Source organism: Odocoileus virginianus, chromosome 27 (assembly GCF_023699985.2).
Source record: "Odocoileus virginianus isolate 20LAN1187 ecotype Illinois chromosome 27, Ovbor_1.2, whole genome shotgun sequence".
NCBI lineage: Eukaryota > Metazoa > Chordata > Mammalia > Artiodactyla > Cervidae > Odocoileus > Odocoileus virginianus.
The window spans coordinates 10,242,873-10,262,971 of NC_069700.1; the positions used below are offsets into that span (position 1 = coordinate 10,242,873).

At 41.2% G+C, this 20,099-nt stretch overlaps 1 protein-coding gene across 1 annotated transcript in view; it reads left to right on the top strand.

Annotated features, from left to right (window-relative positions):
- CAP2 (cyclase associated actin cytoskeleton regulatory protein 2) overlaps window positions 1-20,099 on the top strand; it is a 130,960-nt gene that overhangs the window by 74,397 nt on the left and 36,464 nt on the right. The window contains exons 5-6 of the mRNA XM_070456180.1: window positions 16,091-16,234; window positions 16,568-16,653. Coding sequence (XP_070312281.1) covers window positions 16,091-16,234; window positions 16,568-16,653 — 230 coding nt within the window. The remainder of the gene's footprint in view (window positions 1-16,090; window positions 16,235-16,567; window positions 16,654-20,099) is intronic.

Genomic DNA, 20,099 nt, shown 5'->3' on the forward strand with positions numbered 1-20,099 from the left:
TCTAGTTGCTGTTTTGCCCTCCTGGATGCTCCGTATTCCACTCTGATCAGCTGCTAGCATGTGACAGATGGGCTAGATCAAATAGAATTAACCAAATAATCTGTCAAATATTTCAGCCAGCCAGAAGTTCTTCTTAAGCCTTTTTACATTAATTAAAAACTCCAGTACCCAATCCCTTTTTACTGAGCTCCTCCCTTTTTATAGTATGATGTATTTATTATGTGTATTGTTTGCTGTCTGTTCACTGCTTATAAACGCTGGAGGAGAGGTCCTTATTTTCTCACTGATGTATTCCAAATACATAGGATTATACCTGGTACTTAATAGGTGCTCAGTAAACATTTTAACAGATAATAGGGACAAAAAAGGGCTTCCCCAGTGGCTCAACAGCAAAGAATTTGCCTGCAATGCAGGAACCTCAGGAAATGCAGGTTCGATCCCTGGGTTGGGAAGATCCCCTGGAGGAGGGCATGGCAACCCACTCCAGTATTCTTGCCTGGAGAGTCCCGTGGACAGAGGAGCCTGGTGAGCTACAGTCCTTACATTAACAAAGAATCATACACGACTGAAGTGACTTAGCACACATGCACAGGAACAAAAAAGGCATGATGAGGTCAGGGGAAGTGGACACCAAGCCCCCCAAAAACAGCTTATGAAGGAAAAAAGAAGACGATGTAAAAGAAAATGTCTGATAATTTTTTTCACTTAAGAATAAGAAATACACATATCAAAACAAGATAAACTATTAACATCTTAGATAGGTAAGTTTATTTCTGATACCCAGATTATATCTGATTTTCTCAGAAGGTTCATTTTTATTTGTCACTTCAACATTAGTTTGCTTATTCATTCACTCACCTCTTATGTGACAACCACTGTCTTTGGCATCAAAAGGCAAAGTAGGTCTCCGACGTACTCTCATATGAGTGGGTCTATCCCAGATCAGCCATCTTAAACAGTGCATCTCCATCCGTTACCCCCATTTGATAAAATATGGCACAGATAAAGCCAGGTCCAAAGATGGGATAGCTCTGTGGGCCAGCTTGTTTCAGGATAGAATGAGCAATTAGCCTGGGAAATTAACAAACATAATTTTACCGCCAGCCACAGAACAAACTCATAATCCATGGTGACTGTCTTCACAAACGTTTGCTGCCGGCCAGAGTGGATGACTCAGCACAGGCCCGTCACCGGGAGAGAAACAGCACAGAGCTCACTCCTTGCTGACTGGGGTTCAAAAGCACCATCCTCATATGTGAAAAACAGCTCACTTATCCAATGTGTTGTACTGAACTGAGAGTGTGAGAAGATGCTCCGAAGCAAAGGCATACTGAAGGGTGGACGTCAGAAAAAGACTCAGCTGGCGGAGGGAGGGGGAAGCTAAGGACATCAACAGCTGCATCACAGATCATACAGGAATGAGTGGTAGCCCCGGGAACGGTTGCTTAAGGATAAACTGTGCCTAAACTGGCACTCCTGGCCTTCCTGCCAAATCCTGTTCCTTCTGCACTGTCTCCTTATCCCGATGATGGCATCTCCATCCTTATATAATTTGCTCAAGTCCAGAACCAAGGAGTTATTCTGGACTCCTCCTTTGCTCAGTCACCCACCTCCAATCCAGAATCTACTTCTCAGAATCTCCACTACAGTCACTCTGGTCGTAGCTACCTTCATCTCTCATCCAAATTACTGAAGCCTCTGGGACTTGGCAGTGCAGTGGTTAAGACTCTGCCCTTACAATGCAGGGGTGCGGGTTCAATCCCTGATGGGGGAGTTAGGATCCCACATACCGTGCATCATGGCCAAAAAAAAATTTTTTTTAATAAATAAATAAACTGGAAAATTATTTCAAAGTCTCAAATATGACCTTCCTGCTTCCACCTTATCCCACCCTCTGACAGTCTGGTCTCAATACCGCAGCCAGAGTGATTCTCCTAAAGGAAGACCACATCATGTCATTGCTCTGCTCAAAACTCTCTGGTGATTTCCATTTCATTTAGGAGAAAAGCCAAAGTCCTCTCAACAGCCTTTGTGATTTCTGCCCCTCTTGCTGCCACTTTCCCTCCCACCTGGTACCCCACCACTTTCCCCACAGTCATCCACCTCCTCTGTCCTGCCTGGCGGTCCTTGAGCTCTGGAAACACATTCCAGCCTTAGGACTTTGGCATTGGTTCTTTCCTCTTTTGGTGGTTGTGTCTGCCTCCCCCAGATACCCACATGGCTAAAGCCTCGTCCAACTATTTATGCAAATGTCACCTTCACTGTGAGACTGACTCTGGCCCTATGTAAACTGAAACTCATCCCGGACATATATCTGATTCCCTTTTGACTATTTTCTTCCCTATGGCTTTTAACAGCTAACATACCATATAATTTAGTTATTCATTACATTTACTGTCTTATCTTCCTCCAGTGAAGCATCTTATACGTCAGCTTGACCAGGGCATGGGATGCCCAGATATTTGGTCAGACATTATTCTGGACTTTTCTGTGAGGATGCCTTTTGGATGAGATTAACATTTAAATCAGTAGACTAGACAAAGCACACTCGTGCGTGGGCCCCATCCGACGGGCTGAAGGCCTGAATAGAACAAAAAGCCTGAGCCTCCCCTGAGTAAGGGAGAATTCCTCCTGCCTGACTGCCTTCAAACTGGGGCTATCAGCTTTTTCTGTGTTTGGACTCAAACTGAACATCAGTTTGCTGGGTCTCAAGCCTGCTTCAGATGGGAAAACTTAAGCCATCATGCTTCCTGGGTCTCCAATTTGCTGACTCACTCTGCAGATCTTGGGACTTGACAGCCTCCATAATCCCATGAGCCAGTTCCTTTTAAAACTCTATATGTAGTCACATCCTACTGGTGCTGCTTCTATGGAAAATTCTGACTAATCCACTCCCCACCCTACTCAGACAAAAGAGGACAGGGACATAGGAGACCTCACCTTGTTTTGTTTTGTTTTTTCCATTTATTTTCATTAGTTGGAGGCTAATCACCCCATAACATTGCAGTGGTCTCTGTCATACACTGAAATGAATTAGCCATGGATTTACATGTATTCCCCAACCCGGTCCCCCCTCTCACCTCCCTCTCCACCCCATCCCTCTGGGTCTTCCCAGTGCACCAGGCCCGAGCACTTGTCTCATGCATCCAACCTGGGCTGGTGATCTGTTTCACCCTAGATATACATGTTTTGATGCTGTTCTCTTGAAACATCCCACCCTCGCCTTCTCCCACAGAGTCCACAAGTCTGTTCTATACATCTGAGTCTCTTTTTCTGTTTTGCATATAGGGTTATCGTTACCATCTTTCTAAATTCCATATATATGTGTTAGTATACTGTAATGGTCTTTATCTTTCTGTCTTACTTCGCTCAGTATAATAGGCTCCAGTTTCATCCATCTCATTAGAACTGATTCAAATGAATTCTTTTTAATGGCTGAGTAATATTCCATGGTGTATATGTACCACAGCTTCCTCATCCATTCGTCTGCTGATGGGCATCTAGGTTGCTTCCATGTCCTGGCTATTATAAACAGTGCTGCGATGAACATTGGGGTGCACGTATCTCTTTCAGATCTGGTTTCCTCGGTGTGTATGCCTAGAAGTGGTATTGCTGGGTCATATGGCAGTTCTATTTCCAGCTTTTTAAGAAATCTCCACACTGTTTTCCATAGTATCTGTACTAATTTGCATTCCCACCAACAGTGTAAGAGGGTTCCCTTTTCTCCACACCCTCTCCAGCATTTATTGCTTGTAGACTTTTGGATAGCAGCCATCCTGACTGGCGTGTAATGGTACCTCATTGTGGTTTTGATTTGCATTTCTCTGATAATGAGTGATGTTGAGCATCTTTTCATGTGTTTTTTTGCCATCTGTATGTCTTCCTTGGAGAAATGTCTGTTTAGTTCTTTGGCCCATTTTTTGATTGGGTCATTTATTTTTCTGGAGTTGAGCTGGAGGAGTTGCTTGTATATTTTTGAGATTAATCCTTTGAGACCTCACCTTGTTACCACTCTGTTCCACCTCTTCTCTCCAGCCCCGGCACATAGATATGGTGCTCAGTGTATAAATGGACCAATAGGAGCAGTCTTTAGATATATCTTTAGAGGTGTGAACACAGTCATCTCCACTTTATTACATGGTCAAGAGCTGTAGGCTTTCTATCTACATACCTGAGCCAAAGATCAAGAATGGCCTTCTTGCATGTGCTCATAGAATTCTGGATGTACATCACGTTTTTTGTTTCTTGGGGTGGGGGTGGAGGGTTTGGTAGCTTCACACATGGCGTTAGCCACACTTTCCCTTCGGGGTGAGTGTGGAAAACCAAGCCCAGCCATCCTCCAGCACTAATAGGATTTCAAGTGCATGTGATCTGTGGCATGAGGGAGACTTACTATCAGGAGAAGCTATGGGAGTCCTCTGGACTAGGAAGGAGCCAGAAATCCCTCTTGGGTAACAAAAAAGCATCCCATGGCCATGGGGCAGCACATAGGAAGACTTCAAGACTTGAAGACGAAAGGCAAACAAATGTCATTAGCCCTCAGTTTGCTCTGTAGAAGGAATACTGTGATGCAGGGGTATTGTTTCTAAATGGTGTGCCTTTCCAAACTCAAGGTTCAGTGTGTACAAGAAGAAAGGAAAAAGATAGGAAAAAGGAGAGGAGAGAGATCCTGACTGCCAGTGGTGATTGGAAGTGGGGGCAGGGCTGACCGAAAAATGACCGACTGTGACGCAGCAAGAGAAAATAGACTCTCAGTGCGGAGCGGGGAGGGTCATGCCAACAGTCCTCTCAGAGATGATTGTAGCTCCCGAAAACAGCCTGGGTATGCGTGTGGGTATGTGTGTGTGTTAGAAATGTGAAGAGAAGAGACTTCTTTGCCTCCATTAAATGCCCCTGAAAGTGTTTCCATGGTAATGAACAAGCATAACTGAGAGGACAAATGAACACACAGCGAGCAGCCCAGTGGATCCCAGTGACTCTCTGAAGCCACTTCACAGGCGTCCGCTGCCAACCTTTCCTGCAGTCTGTTCTACAGAAAACCAATTTCCTACAAAACGGAGGGAGACGGGTGGGTGGAATAAAACGTTCTGTGGGCCAAAAATTTGAGAAACATCAAGGTAAGCAAGATAAATGGACTTCTTTAGTGACTCCTTTAGTGTTCTGAGGTGGGTCCTGACTGGCCAAAAGGGAGATGCTGTGTGCAGAGTCCCCTCAAACTCCGTGGACCAGGATGCCCTGTTTGTGTTGAGCTGTTCACCAAACTGGAACCGGGGCTCTGTTGGATGCACTGTGGGAAGCATGGCTCTTGAGAACAGCAATCAGTAGAACCTGACAAAGATTCTGCTAACCTTAACAGAGAGAACCGAGGGACTTCCCTGGTGGACCCATGGTTAAGACTCTGTGCTTCCAATACAAGAGGCGCAGATTCAATCCCTGATCAGGGAACTAAGATCCCACATACCACATGCCCAAAAAATTAAAAATAAATGAAGTGTACAACTTGAAGAGTTTCAACAGACATTTTTTAAAAGGAGAGAGAAAGCTGATTTCTGATTAAGCATGATTAGAGCACTGTATCAGTGCGTGCCAAGTCACTTCAGTCAGGTCCAACTCCGTGTGACCCTGTGGACCGTAGCCCACCAGGCTCCTCTGTTTATGGGATTCTCTAGGCAAGAATACTGGAGTCGGTTGCCATTCCTTCTCCCGGGGATCTTCCTGACCCGGGGATCGAACCCTCATCTTTTATGTCTCCTGCATTGTGGTTCTTTACCAGTAGTGCCACCTGGCAAGTCCTGTGTCTGTATTAGTAGCTGGTACAATTATTGGTAAATTCATCTTGTGAGATGTCTTAAGACATAGAGCAGCTATTGCAGTTTTTTGCACCTCCTGAGACTGAACTGGAAACTAATGATTTACGTCATCTCAGCCATGTCCTGCACAAATGAATCTCAAAGAAAAGATCTAACTATCCCTCTACCATGGGCCCGTTTATCCAGGGGAACAACAATGACCCAGTAAATGCAGTTGACTGTGCAGGGATCCTTCAGATGATGATATTGGTGGTTTAAACTGAGATTTATCATTAGAAAGCAGACAGAAGTAGGGAAAACCAATCAATATGATGAGTGGCATACAGTCCATACTCTACAAACATTGGTAGAAAAAAAATGCATAGTACTTTGGGAAGAGGGGGAGATAAATTAAGAGTTTGGGATTAGCAGACACAAACTACTATATTTAAAATAGATAAACAGCAAGGTCTTACTGTATAGTACAGGGAACTATATTCAATATCTTACAATAACCTACAATGAAAAAGTATGAAAACTAATACACATGTATAACTGAATCATTTTGCTGAATACCACAAACTAACACAACATTGTAAATCAAATATACTTCAATTTTTAAAATGTATAGCAATTTGGATTTTTTTCCATCTCAGAGAACTAGTTTCTGATATATTATTTTAGATTTTGTAAGGCTGGCAAACCTGAATGGTTTTGGCAATTCTCTCCAATTTTAGAAATTGTTAGTTAGTGAAGTCCTATGTATTCAAGTAAAGCACAGTGAGATTGCTGTTCAGCTTTAATGTTCAGAATCCCATGAAGTAAAATTATAGGTGATTATAAAATTCATCATTGTCAGAAGCCAGACAGAGGGAGAATGTTGATGTCTTTTTGGCTAGGTCCATAAAATAAGTTGAAACAATGACAAAGTACAAGATGAGATTCTTCTCAACCATCCAGTCTACTCTCTTATGCTTATTGTGGGTAACCAGGTTAAGCTTTTGATTTTCAACTTAATTTTTGCTTCTGGTTTCTCTCTGCCATGATTTTGTATGTCTTTATTCATCATTGCCCATTACTGACCACTGCTTCCTTCCTGGATCTCAAATAATCTAGCTAATCCCATGTACCTGCCATGAACCCAGCATTTTCTCGGAACACATTTTGTCAAGTCCAGTTGTACAGAAGAGAGGCACTAGAGCTTCATTTATGCCTCACACACAGTTGTCAGCAGCACAATAATCCGTGAATGGAAAAGACGTGTTTTCTGTGACTGGACTATCATCTTTCTGTAGTATCAGGGAAAGACTCTTCCTATCAGAACCTATATAATGAAAATTATAAATCTCAGTATGAAGAGCAGCTAATGTTAAGTTTGTTCATTTTTATCTTCTTCTGACCCCTGTTGTTGCAGCAAGATTCAGGAGATGAGATATTATAAGGACACAAATTACTGTGAATCACTGTGTAAACTTTTAGATCTCTGTCGAACTTGACTTTTTGTATCACATACCTACCCTTCTGAGACAGGTGACACATTGCAAGCTTGGAGAAAATAGCAGCTTATGTATCATGTCAGCAAAACTGTTCTTGTTCTGATAAGGTAAGTTTTAGAGTGCGAGCTTCCCACGATAGTGTAGGACAAAAATTAAAAATGATGAGAAATCGGGCTCACACTTGTGAACAGTGGCAAAGAAAAAAACAAAAACAGGAAGTGGGAACTGACAAACATCCATTGTTCGTTGGGTCAGTGGCTCCAAAATCCTAAAAAAGGCTTTGAATGATTCTGAGAAGTTAAAGTATATTGATAAGCAACAGTGTAAGTTATCTGAAGAGTAAAAAAATTACTTTAGAAAAGGCTCTTTAGCCTGTGGTTTGCTAAATGCTTTGGCAGAAAAAAATTTACACTAAAAATGCCTGATTTGCAACTATTCTACCTTTATAAGAAAAATGCAATTTGGCATCCAGCTTCAGTGCTACCCCTGAGGTTCTTTCTGAAGAGATATCTGTCCTGGGATCCAGACCTCTGCATTTCCAGCTGTTTTTTGGAAATGTCAGTAAAGGGATATCAGAGATGATCCTTGGCCCCAATGAAATATTAAATTATGTTTCATATACAGAGGTGCCTGTCATTATTTTCTATGTTTTTCTGAAATAGTTTATTTCTCAGATATTATTACTGGGGGAGGATGTGCTGATGAGTATAATGGGTGTTGATAGATTTTTATTAAGTAGGAGTTGATGCATGTTGAAAGCGTCTCTCATAGGCATCAAGGCAATGCAATTCATTCTCAAACACAGTTCATGCATTTTACTCTTTAAGAAGACTTGTTTTTAACTGAAGTATAGTTGGGGACTTCCCCAGCGTCCAGGGGTTAAGATTCCCCCTTCTTGGTCAGGGAACTAAATCCCACATGCCACAGAGTGCAGCCAAAAGAAATTTTTTTGTTTGAATTGTAATTGATTTACAATGTTATATTCAGTATTTAACATAGTGATTCAGTATTTTTGTAGATTAAAATCCATTTAAAGTTATTATAAAATACTGGGTATAGTCCCTGTGCTATACATTACATGTGTGTATCCTGTTTATTTTAAACCTAATAATTTGTACTTCTTAATTCCCTTCCCCATCTTGCTCTTTCTCCCACCTCTCTTCCCCCTGGTAACCAGTTTGTTCTCTGTATATATGAATCTGTTTTTGTTTTGTTATATTCATTTATTTTTAATTTTTTTTGATTCCATATATATGTGAAAATGTATAGTATTTGTCTTTCTCTGTATGAATTATTTCTCTAAGCATAATACCCTCCAGGTCCATTCATTGTTACAAATGGCAGAATTTGATTTTCTTTCTTTCTTTCTTTTTTTTTTTTTTTAAAGAATTTGATTCTTTAAGAAGGATTTTTAAGGAATAAAAGCAAAAAACAGCCTTTGGAATTCTTGAGTATATTTTTAAGTGTTTTGTTGTGGTGGTTGTTCAGTTGCTAAGTTGTGTCCGATTCGGCGACCCCATGGACTGCAGCATGCCAGGCTTTCCTGTCCTTCACTATCTCCTGAAGCTTGCTCAAATTCTTGTCCATTGAGTCGGTGATGCTATGTAACCGCTTCATCCTCTGCTGCCCCCCCTCTCCTTTTGCCCTCAGTCTTTCCCAACATCATGGTCTTTTCCAATGAGTTGGGTCTTCCCATCAGGTGGCCAAAGTATTGGAGCTTCAGCTTCAGCAGCAGTCCTTCCAGTGAATATTCAGGGTTGATTTCCTTTAGGATTGACTGGTTGGATCGCCTTGCAGTCCAAGGGACTCTGAAGTGTCTTCTCCAGCTCCACAGTTTGAAAGCATCAGTTCTTCGGTGCTCAACCTTCTTTTTGGTCCAACTCTCACATCTGTACATGACTACTGGAAAAACCATAGCTTTGACTATATGCACCTTTGTTAGCAAAGTGATGTCTCTACTTTTTAATACACTGTCTAGGCTTGTCATAGCTTTCCTCCCAAGGAATAAGCGTCTTTTAATTTCATGGCTGTAATCACCACCTGCAGTGATTTTGGAGCCCAAGAAAATAAATCCCTCATTGCTTCCACTTTTTCCCTTTCTAGTTGCCATGAAGTGATGGAACCAAATGACATGATCTTAGTTTTTTTTAATGTTTAATTTTAAGCCAGCTTTTTAGCTTTTCCTCTTTCACCCTCACCAGGAGGCTCTTTAGTTCCTCTTCACTTTCTGCCTTTTGAGTGGTATCATCTGCATATCTTAAGTTGTTGATATATCTGCTGGCAGTCTTGATTCCAGTGTGTGACTGATCCAATCTGACATTTCACATGATATACTCTGCATATAAGTTAAATAAGCAGAGTGACAATATACAAGCTTGTCATACTCCTTTCCCAACTTTGAACCAGTCAGTTTAAGAGTTTAACAGTCATAAAATAAGACATATATGGAATATAAAGTCTTAAGGACATATAAAATATTTTTCAAGGGATTTGTCATAATGCAATAAAATGGCAGCTACCATAATATCATGTACATCCATGGAGCTCAGTTGGTTTAATTTATTTAGATTGACTTCTGTGACGGGGTTTTGCAGATGTCTTAAATTTTCAAGTTGTCTTAAATGTGCAGATGTTTCTGAAAGTATGATCATCAGGATATTCTGAAACCTCCAAAATATTCCTGGACAGCGGAAATTTCTAAATTAGAGGAACAATGAAGGGAAATTAGTCTTGAGAAATACTTACAAAGCAAGTTAACGCAAATTAACATCTCTGATTAAAAAAAAAAATTTGCTTTTGACTTAAAATGGTAAAAACAATTGCTCCATTTATTAGGATGTGCCCAAATGATATATTTTAGATGCAAACACTGTTGCTGATTTGGATAACCTTTGCCTGAGAAAATGTTAACTGTTCTTCTTCATCTGAATAATTTGTTCTAATAATTTCTGCACATATTTTCCTGAAGCTACTTCCCTAATGGTGAGAGTCTTAATATTTTTATATCTATAAATTTAATAGCACCTATGTAAATTTTTTTCCACAGTTGAAGGTACAAAACTGGTTAATATGCTTTAAAACTTTTCCATTCATTACAAAAGAAGTGTGTGTACTTATTAGAAAATTTAGTGTGTATGGATTAGGCAATAAAATTGAATGAAAATCCTATGTTAACACTTTGATTAGTATCTTTCTATATGTTTTCTCTTATTAGAAAATTTAGTGTGTATGGATTAGGCAATAAAATTGAATGAAAATCCTATGTTAACACTTTGATTAGTATCTTTCTTTATGTTTTCTGTGCTAAATACTCATGTGTACTCAAGTGGAACCATCTGGTAAAATTTGTTGATACAAAAACATGTAAGTCAAAGTAACAGTGATTGATATTTGGTAGTATGGTTGGCTAAGATGTACTGCTTGATATGAGCTTTCTTAGGATTTTTTAACATTGGTGGGATTCAAATATTTTAAAAGTCCAATTTTTACTTTAATGCTGTTAAGTTTGCCTGAGTTGTAACAATAATGTCTTTGTAGCATTTATATTTAAAACATCCTTTCTAAAAATGATAGTTTCACAGAACTTACCAATATATGGGTAGGTTTTTATCTGTCTTTTGTGCTTGCTTGTTTTAATTAAACCTCTTAAATAAACTCAAGACTATTCCTTATGGTCTTAATAGCCATTATTTATAAAGAAAACATTGCTGGTTTTTAAGATATCTCTAGTAATTATACCTCGGAGAAGGCAATGGCCCACTCCAGTACTCTTGCCTGGAAAATCACGTGGGCGGAGGAGCCTGGTAGGCTGCAGTCCATGGGGTCGCTAGGAGTCGGGCACGACTGAGCGGCTTCACTTTCACTTTTCACTTTCATGCATTGGAGAAGGAAATGGCAACCCACTCCAGTATTCTTGCCTGGAGAATCCCAGGGACAGAGGAGCCTGGTGGGCTGCTGTCTATGGGGTCGCACAGAGTCGGACACGACTGAAGCAACTTAGCAGCAGTAGTAGCAGCAGTAATTATATCTACAAGAAAAAAAAAAAACATTTAGCAGTGGTTTTCTCTTTGTGGTGGATTTAGGGAAGTTTATTGTTTACTTAGAGTGGAAGGAGAAGAGGGTGTCAGCGATGCAATGGACATGAACTTGGGCAAACTTTGGGAGATGGTGAGGGATAGGGAGGCCTGGTGTGCTGCAGTCTATGGGGTTGCAAGAGTCAGACATGACTGGGTGGCTGAACAATAACATTGTTTACTTACAGTTTATCCATCTTTATTCTCCAATTTTCACATAAAGAGGATAATCAAGAAAAGAAATTATTTTGAAAGAAATAACAGCAGATTGATCCATTTTCTACCTGACATAGAACTACACAAGAACCATGGATTCCAGAAATAACAAGCTTATTTTTTTTACTCAGTGGCACATCTTTAAGGTCAGACTCCCAGAGTTTGTTCCCTCCCTTACAAAACAGCATGAGTGGGAATTTGGTTTTCCTTTTTGGGTAAAGTTTCTACAAAGCTCGCTGATAAAGCTCTTTAGTTTTACTTTCTGCAAAACAATTATTTCTGGAGCTAAACTGAGATGAATCTGATAATGGGTCTCAATTCTTCAACTTTAAAGCATTTAAAAACTAGGGTCATAAAGACATGGAATCCAGAAATACTCTCCCAAGTACAGTCCCATCAAGCTAAGACAGCCCTTGGAAACACACTCGCTGAAACTCACAGTTTGCACATGCATCTTCTCCAGTTTGGCCATTTTGACCTTCTGTTCAAGCCACAGAAACCTGAAGAAGGGAAAGGGAGATTTTTTGGCTAATTTTCACATAAGTCTTGAAAAATAATTTTCTTTTAGGGAGGTGTCTCTTGGAATTAAAAAAAAAAAACCTCAAGTGATAAGTTTTTTAGAAAGTAATCCGGGTGAGACATATAAAACTGGCCAATTTAAAGTCATTCCAGGCACTTCCCTGGTGGTCCAAAGGTTCAGTTCCTGGTGTGGGAACCAAGATCCCACATTCCACAGAGCAACTGAGCCTGCATGCCACAAACTAGAGAATCCGTGCACCACCACGAAAGATCCTGTGTGGTGTGACAAAGATCCCAAGTGTTGTGGCTAAGACCCGTGGCTACTTGTCTAAATAAGTAGATAAAAATAAAGTCATTTCAAAGCACACTAGCTTCTAGCTCTGTCTGAAAAGCCAGCACCAATGCATTCCACTGGGGGGAAAAAAAAAACAGATGCCTCTAAAATAATCTATCAGTGGGAAGCCTTGATGTAGAGGTAATTGACCTCAGTGCAATTCAAACTCTAAGTATTGAGTATGCTTGTGTGTGTGTTCAGTCATGTCCAACTGTTTGTGACCCTATGGACTGTAGCCCAATTACTGTCCATGGAATTTTCCAGGCAAGAATACCAGAGTGGGTTGCCATTTGTTACTCCAGGGGATCCTTCCAACCAGGGCTTGAACCCACATCTCTTGAGTCTCCTGCATTGGCAGGTGGATTCTTTATCACTGTGCCACCTGGGAAGCTCATGTGCTTGATGCATAAACAGATGGGAGTTCCTCTAACAGCTCCCCTCCCCACTCCCACCATTCACTTTCCCCCTGATATCACACAGGATCAGCCTTGATGGAAATCACACCATAACTCGAATGTTCTCTCTGTGTTTTCGATTCCAGCTATGAAAGTTCAGGATGAGCTGGAAAATGTAAGCCTCCTTTAAAGTGCACAAGAAATCTATTGGCACAGAATAAAAGCTGTACTGTTTATTAGGGTTTTGGAAGTAGCCGTTGTACTTAGTTCTCTCAGCTTTGCTTTTTTTTTTTTTTTTTTAATGAGGACAGTTCTTCACGCAAATGCCAAACTAAGGCAAAAGAAAACTTTCTCAGTCTTTATGGTGCTTTCATCAGATAACCAATATAAAATATCTTCCAGAATACTGTCTCCTCAGACTTTAGAGTTTGTTCTTGGGAAGTTAGAGGTAAACAAGGATGGCCTTAATAAATCTAGCTAACATTGTAAATACAGTTTCTGGTTCTTTTTCCTCTTGGGGCAATAGGCCAGATATCACTAACAATTCAAATATTCTGGCCTTTCTCAAAAATGTCACTGCATCAAGAGCATCATGGCTGAGCAAATCATGGGAGAAAATTAGGATGCTTTTTACTGGTGTTCCATAATTAAAAATCAACCTGCCTTCTGGGGAAACCTGTATAACACACCTTTGATTGGGTGTTGAATTTGGACTAAAAAAAAAAGTCTCTCAAAGAGGGAAATGTTCGCCTTCTAAAGAGTGAAATTCCAAGAAGGGCATTTCAACCTGACTTTGGCCGTCATTAGCCAAGAAGCATGGAAGAGCTGTGTTTCGGGCAGGGACTGTTTAGAGAGGTTTTGTTTGTCTGTTTATTGAGGGTTTGCGGGGCGTTTGCTTTTCCTGCACTGTCATTGTGTGTGTGCTCAGTCGCTCCGTCGTACCCCATGGACTTCAGATTCCTCTGTCCATGGGATTCTCCAGGCAGGAATACTAGACTGGGTTGCAATTTCCTCCTCCAGGAGGTCTTCCTGGCCCAGGGATTCAACCCAAGTCTCCTGCATTGGCAGGGAGGTTCTTCACCACTGACCACCTGGAAGGCCCATACTGTCATTACATCTTTACAGTAGTTTGCCAGTGTTGCCAGAGCAAAGTACCATGGGCTGGATGGCTTAAACAAATAAAGGTGTGTTCTCAGAATTACGGAGATTCGTAGTCAAGGTGTCGGCAGGGCTGGTTTCTTCTGAAGCCTCTCTCCTTGACTTGTGGACGGCCGTCTTCTCTCTGCGTCATCACGTGGCCTCTGCATCCTCGTCTCCTCTTCTTGTGAGGACACCTGTCAGATTGGTTTAGGGTCCATACTAATGACCTCAGATTTAACTTAAGTACCTCTTTAAAGATCCTGCCTCATAATACAGTCACATTCTGAGGTACCAGCGATTAGAACTTCAACATGTGAATTTGGGAAGAACACAGTACAGCTCATAACAACTCTGGTTCAGGGTCTTCCTATCAAATCTCTAAGACCTTTCCTTCATAATGGCCAGGAAGGGACAGTAAGAAGGTAGGAAGGTATTCATGAATTTTCCACAAGACCTGGCTTGCTTCTGAAGCAAACTTTTTTTTTTTTTCCACCTTCTTCAAGATGGAAGAATTTTAAAAGTCTACTGACTTTGAAGGCATCATGTTAAGTGAAATATGTTTGAGAAAGAAATTCTGTGTGATCTCACTTACATGTGGAATCTAAACAAACAAAAACCCACCTAGACTCATAGAAAAAAGAGTTGATTTGTGGTTACCAGAAGTAGGGGCTATGGGGCAGGGGGGTCAGAGGAAGATAGTCATAAGGTATAAACCCCCAGTTACAAATAAATCATAGGATGAATTACAACATGATGACTGTAGTTAACACTGCTGTGTGATCTGTAGGAAAGCTGTTAAGAGAACAGACCTTTGGAGTTCTCATTGCAGGGATAAACGTTTTTTCTTCCTTTTCTTTTTATTGTATCTATATCAGATGGTGGATATTAATTAACTAAACCTATTATAGTAATCACTTCACAGTATATGTAAATCAAATCATTGCACTGGTTTGATTTGCATGTATTTACACCCCAACCCTAAAGGAAATCAGTCCTGGGTGTTCATTGGAAGGACTGATGTTGAAGCTGAAACTCCAATATTTTGGCCACCTGATGCAAAGAGCTGACTCATTTGAAAAGACCCTGATATTGGGAAAGATTGAAGGCAGGAGGAGAAGGGGATGACAGAGGATGAGATGGTTGGTTGACATCACCGACTCAATGGACATGGGTTTTGGTGGACTTCGGGAGTTGGTGATGGACAGGGAGGCCTGGTGTGCTGCAGTTCATGGGTCGCAAAGAGTTGGACACAACTGAGCAACTGAACTGAACTGAACACCTTAAACTTATACAGTGATGTAGGTCAATTATTTCTCAATTAAGCAGAAGAAATAAAAGCCCACTGAGAACTTTAAGAACACTTTGCTTTCTTTCCCTGTATTTCTGTTTCTCCCAAAGAAAAATATTCCTCTGTCCACCTGCAGATCTCAATTTGAAAGTGTTTTGCTTGCATTTATATCACTGATACGTGATAGGAAAGAGCTGGTCAGTGAATCTTGTCATTCAGAGACTTTTAAACTGGCAGAAACCTTGGAGATCACCTACTGGGTTGGCCAAAAAGTTCCTTTGGGCTTTTCCTGTAACATCTTAGTCTTTTGGACCAGCCCGACATAAATATCGTAAGCCATCACTTTCTTACAAAGAACCTCAGTGAAAGAATTCCATTTTTTTTGCATGGGTTATTGTAATTATGGTAAAAACCAATTTTGTCCCTCCCTCACATCACAGGAATAGGAAGATATCCGTTTACTAACCTCTACCTATCCCGATTTTAGGTGTATGTTATTCTGATCATTCCATTAGGTGATATATCTATGTGCTCCATTAGAAAATATAACTTGATCTGCACTCAATTTCACTGTGTTGCATTCAGAAGTCTTCAAAACAGGGGCCATACTTTATGGCTGGATATTTTTCCATTCCTACAAAAGCAGTATTAATAATGTAAGAAATCCATGCAATTTTCATACTTCAGAGAGTGAAAATACAGTATGACCATAAGGAAAAAAAAAAAATCCGCTCTATTCTGAAAGCCCCTGACAAATGCTGAGTCCTGCTTAGGTCAGCGTGAATGGAGGCGCAATGTTTCTGTCTGTCCTCAGTAACAGTGCTCCATGTTTGCTTACAGAACGACGTGGCTGCACTTCTGAAACCAATATCGGAAAAGATTCAGGAGATCCAGACTTTCAGAGAGAGGAACCGGGGGAGTACGATGTTTAATCATCTCTCAGCCGTCAGCGAAAGCATTCCCGCCCTTGGGTGGATAGCCGTGGTGAGTCTGGCTGGAATGTCGCCCTGCGCCTCGGCGAGTTTTTGGAGTGTTTGGGAAAACTCGTGGCCACCTCCAGCTTCCTTCATCCTTCATCCTTCAGTGAAAGGAAGGCTCCTTTCAGGCTGAACACAGCAGCTCTTTCTTACCCCCACTTGAAGTTCAGGGCTTTGTGTTCTGAGATGCAGGAAGCATTTCACCAATCCTTACAGAACAAAATTTGCCTCCAGTTTTCCAGTTGACATCTCCATTGCTTCTCTTCTTCTTTAAGGCATTTTCTTTCTTATCCTATATTTTTTTTCTTTCTATGCTTGGGTGATGGCCCTCTTCTCTCAGTCCCCCAAACCTGGTCCTTATGTCAAGGAGATGAACGACGCGGCCACCTTTTACACTAACAGGGTCTTAAAGGACTATAAACACAGGTACGTACCTTCTTTTACTGACCAAATCTTCAATTGATTGTTTGTTAAACATTTGTCCCCAGACTTCATACTGTTCATTACTGATTCCTTTCAAAGGCTAATTGGCTATAAACATTAAGGAAAAATCCCATCTTTGTAGGTGAAGCAAAGTAGAAAGTGAAATCAATGATTCAGATAATATGTGTGTTTTAGAAAGTCTTGCCTCAATTCTCTGGTGATGAGTAAACTCTCGCCACAGGAATGCATGTCACTCTGTTACCTATCCCCACAATAAGGAGAGGTTTGTGATGGACCAGCCCTAAATGGACAAAACTTGAGTGAGTGTTAGTCACTCAGTAGTGTCTGACTGAAGCCTGCCAGGCTCCTCTGTCCATGAGATTCCTGAAGCAAGAATACTAGAGTGGGTTGCCATTTCCTCCTCCAGGGGATGCTCTTGCCAACCTAGGGATCGAACCCTGGTCTATTGCATTGCAGGTGGATTCTTTTACCATCTGAGCCACGAGGGAAGCCCACTGATCAAAATAGAGTTGGTGATGAGCAGAGAGAAGACAGGGGATTTCAGGAAAGGAGCTAGAAGTGAGGAACAGAAATGAGATGAGACAATAAACCAGGTCAGTGAGAGGGAGACCAGAGCTTGCATTCAGGTGAAATGCAGTTGGGTGGACAGAGACATCCGTAAGAACAGCCACCATCCAGAAAGCTGTTGAAAATTCACAGATGAGGCTGAATCAGCAGGTTTTGCCTGGAGAGTGAGTGTAAAAGGACATGCAGTCTCCAGCACGAATAACAGGTCCTAGAGAGCCTCAGACTGGGGCTAAAATTGCAAATGGGACTGAATGAGGAAAAATATAAAGAAATATCAACTGGGATTTCCCTGGTGGTCCAGTGGCTAAGATTCTGTGCTCCCAGTTCAGGAGGCCCAGGTTCAATCCCTGGTCAGGGAACTAGATCCCACATGTTGCAATTAAGACCTGGCATGGCCAAAATAAATAAGTAAATAATTCTTTTTTAAAAAAGAAATACCAAAAAAAAAAAAAAAAAAAGAAAAGAAATACCTACCAATACATTTCTTACTACAAAAAAAAAAAAAAACCAGTCACACTCAGCAATCCCACTCCTAGATGTATTTCCTTTTTTTTTTTTCTAGATGTATTTTCAAAAGAAATGAAACCATAGGTCCACACAAAAGCATGTACATAATTTCATAGCAGCATTATTTATAGTAGGCAAAATGTGGAAACAATCCAAACGTCCATCAACTGATGAATAGATAAGTAAAATGTATATCCATACAAGGTTATATTATTCAGCCATTTAAAAAAATAAGTAGCAGTATGGATGAGCCTTGAAAACATGCTGAGTGAAAGAAGTCAGACACAAAAGACCACATATTGTATGATTCCATTTATATAAAATTCCAGAATTGGCAAATCCATAAAGACAGAAAGTAGATTAGCAGTTGTCTAGGGCTGGGGAAATTGGGTAGAAATGTGGAGTAACTGCTAATGAGTATCGGGTTTCTTTGGGGGGTGATGAAAATGTTTTAAAACTGACTGTGGTAATGATTGCACGGTTCAAACTGAGCTATTGAATTGTATGCCTTGAATGGATGAATTGCCTAGGGTATGAGTTATATCCCAGAAAGCTACAATACTAAACAGAGTAAGACAGAAAGCAACCAAAAGTACTCTCCTCTCATAGAGTTTAGTTATTCTGTGTTAGCTCTTCCAGGAAGAGCAGCTCTAGAGACTTCTGACTTCAACACACCTTTTTCCCTCCTGAGGTCTCTCCCACCCTAAGGAAGTTTCACTTAAGCTCTGATTCTCAGTAACAGACTCCCTGCACCCATAGAACTGTGGCTGAGGCAGTCCTGCCCAGTGATACAACTCCAAATGTTGCCGATTTGTGTTAGAGACTACAGAACTGTGCAGTATGAATGAGAACAGGCATCAGAAATGCAAGACAATCTGCCCACATAAAAATAGCAGTTCAGGAAAGAACAAGTTTAAGTTGCAAAAGTATGTCAGCATTAACAGCGCACAGTGACTTCCACACCGTAAAAGACCTCTTTACCTAGTCCCTTCTTGGGATGTACAGACACACACCTGTACCTGCCTATTCAGGACACCTTAGTCACCTCCTGAGCCTCTGCCTTTTTGCTCATCACCCTTGGAAGCCACTTTTGTTTTTATCTCAGTTCATCAGCTCCTGTCCTCCCAGTCCCTACTTGAGTGTGTCTTGGGGGCCATGGTGTGAGTGATTCTCTCCAGGTGTCGTACAGCCGAGAGAGTTAAGAGTTTACACTTTTTTGTGCACAAACAAAGAAAGTCTAGTATTTATTGGTCTTGGTCAGCTATTAGGTAGAAAAACTACTCCTGACAGCATCAAGGACAATCCATTTAAACTTAATGGACCACCCGAAGACTGTGTAGTGTGCTGGGGAAATGCATTCAGTCCTAAGTCACCATGGAGCTTCCAAGAGTGCCAACCTGAACAAAGCAGAATACTCCACAACTGCTCACTCACACCCATTTATGTGCACACCCAAGCCAGCCGTGTCTGCACTCTCTGTGGGCTCAGTGAGGGCTGCGGGGTGTTGTGGACTCACTGATGAGGTATCAGCAGTGTGGCAGGCTCGCTGCTGCCTGCCTGACAGACAGGCCGTGGGTGGAGGAGTAGAAAGGCAGGCTTCCCTGTGGTTTACACAGAAGGGCTGTGGGCAGTGGACTCTGCATCTGTGGAGCCTTTTCAGCTGGCTTGACTGGCTGCTCAGCTCTTTTGTCAATAAATGAAAAGAGCAAGTTAATTATTTTGACTTTCCAGAGGTAAAACTTCTCTGAGTCATAGTCATGAAAAGTCACCCGTCCCTCTCATAGCTTCTTCCAGGGGAAGTGGAACTGAGGCTGAGTTGTCAGCTCTGGAAGTATAGTTAAGTCCTCCTCAATTTGTTGTCTCTAAGACAAGGGCTTCCCTGGTGGCACAGTTGGTAAAGAATCCACCTACAGTGTGGGAGACCTGGGTTCAATCCCTGATTTGGGAAGATGCCCTGGAGAAGGGAAAGGCTACCAACTCCAGTATTCTTGCCTGGAGAATCCCCATGGACAGAGGAGTCTGGTGGGCTACAGTCCGTAGAGTCGCAACGGATTGGATACAACTAAGCACAGAGTCTGCCTTTGGGTTAGAAGGGACCATGTTGTTATTCCTTACTACACATTTAGCTAGAACTTTCTTCAAGTTAAATGGTACTATAATAGTTAAAAGAAAAGTAATTTGCCTATGCGGGTTTGGACTTCATGTGTTAAGCTTTTTAATAGAAGTATGTTGAATGTGCAACCTGCTTTTTCTAGAATGCCTACAGACTGTATTGTGCATACATACATACATATGCACATGTATGAATTAAATGACCATATAATAGATAAATATGTGGATTTGGGGTTTTTGAC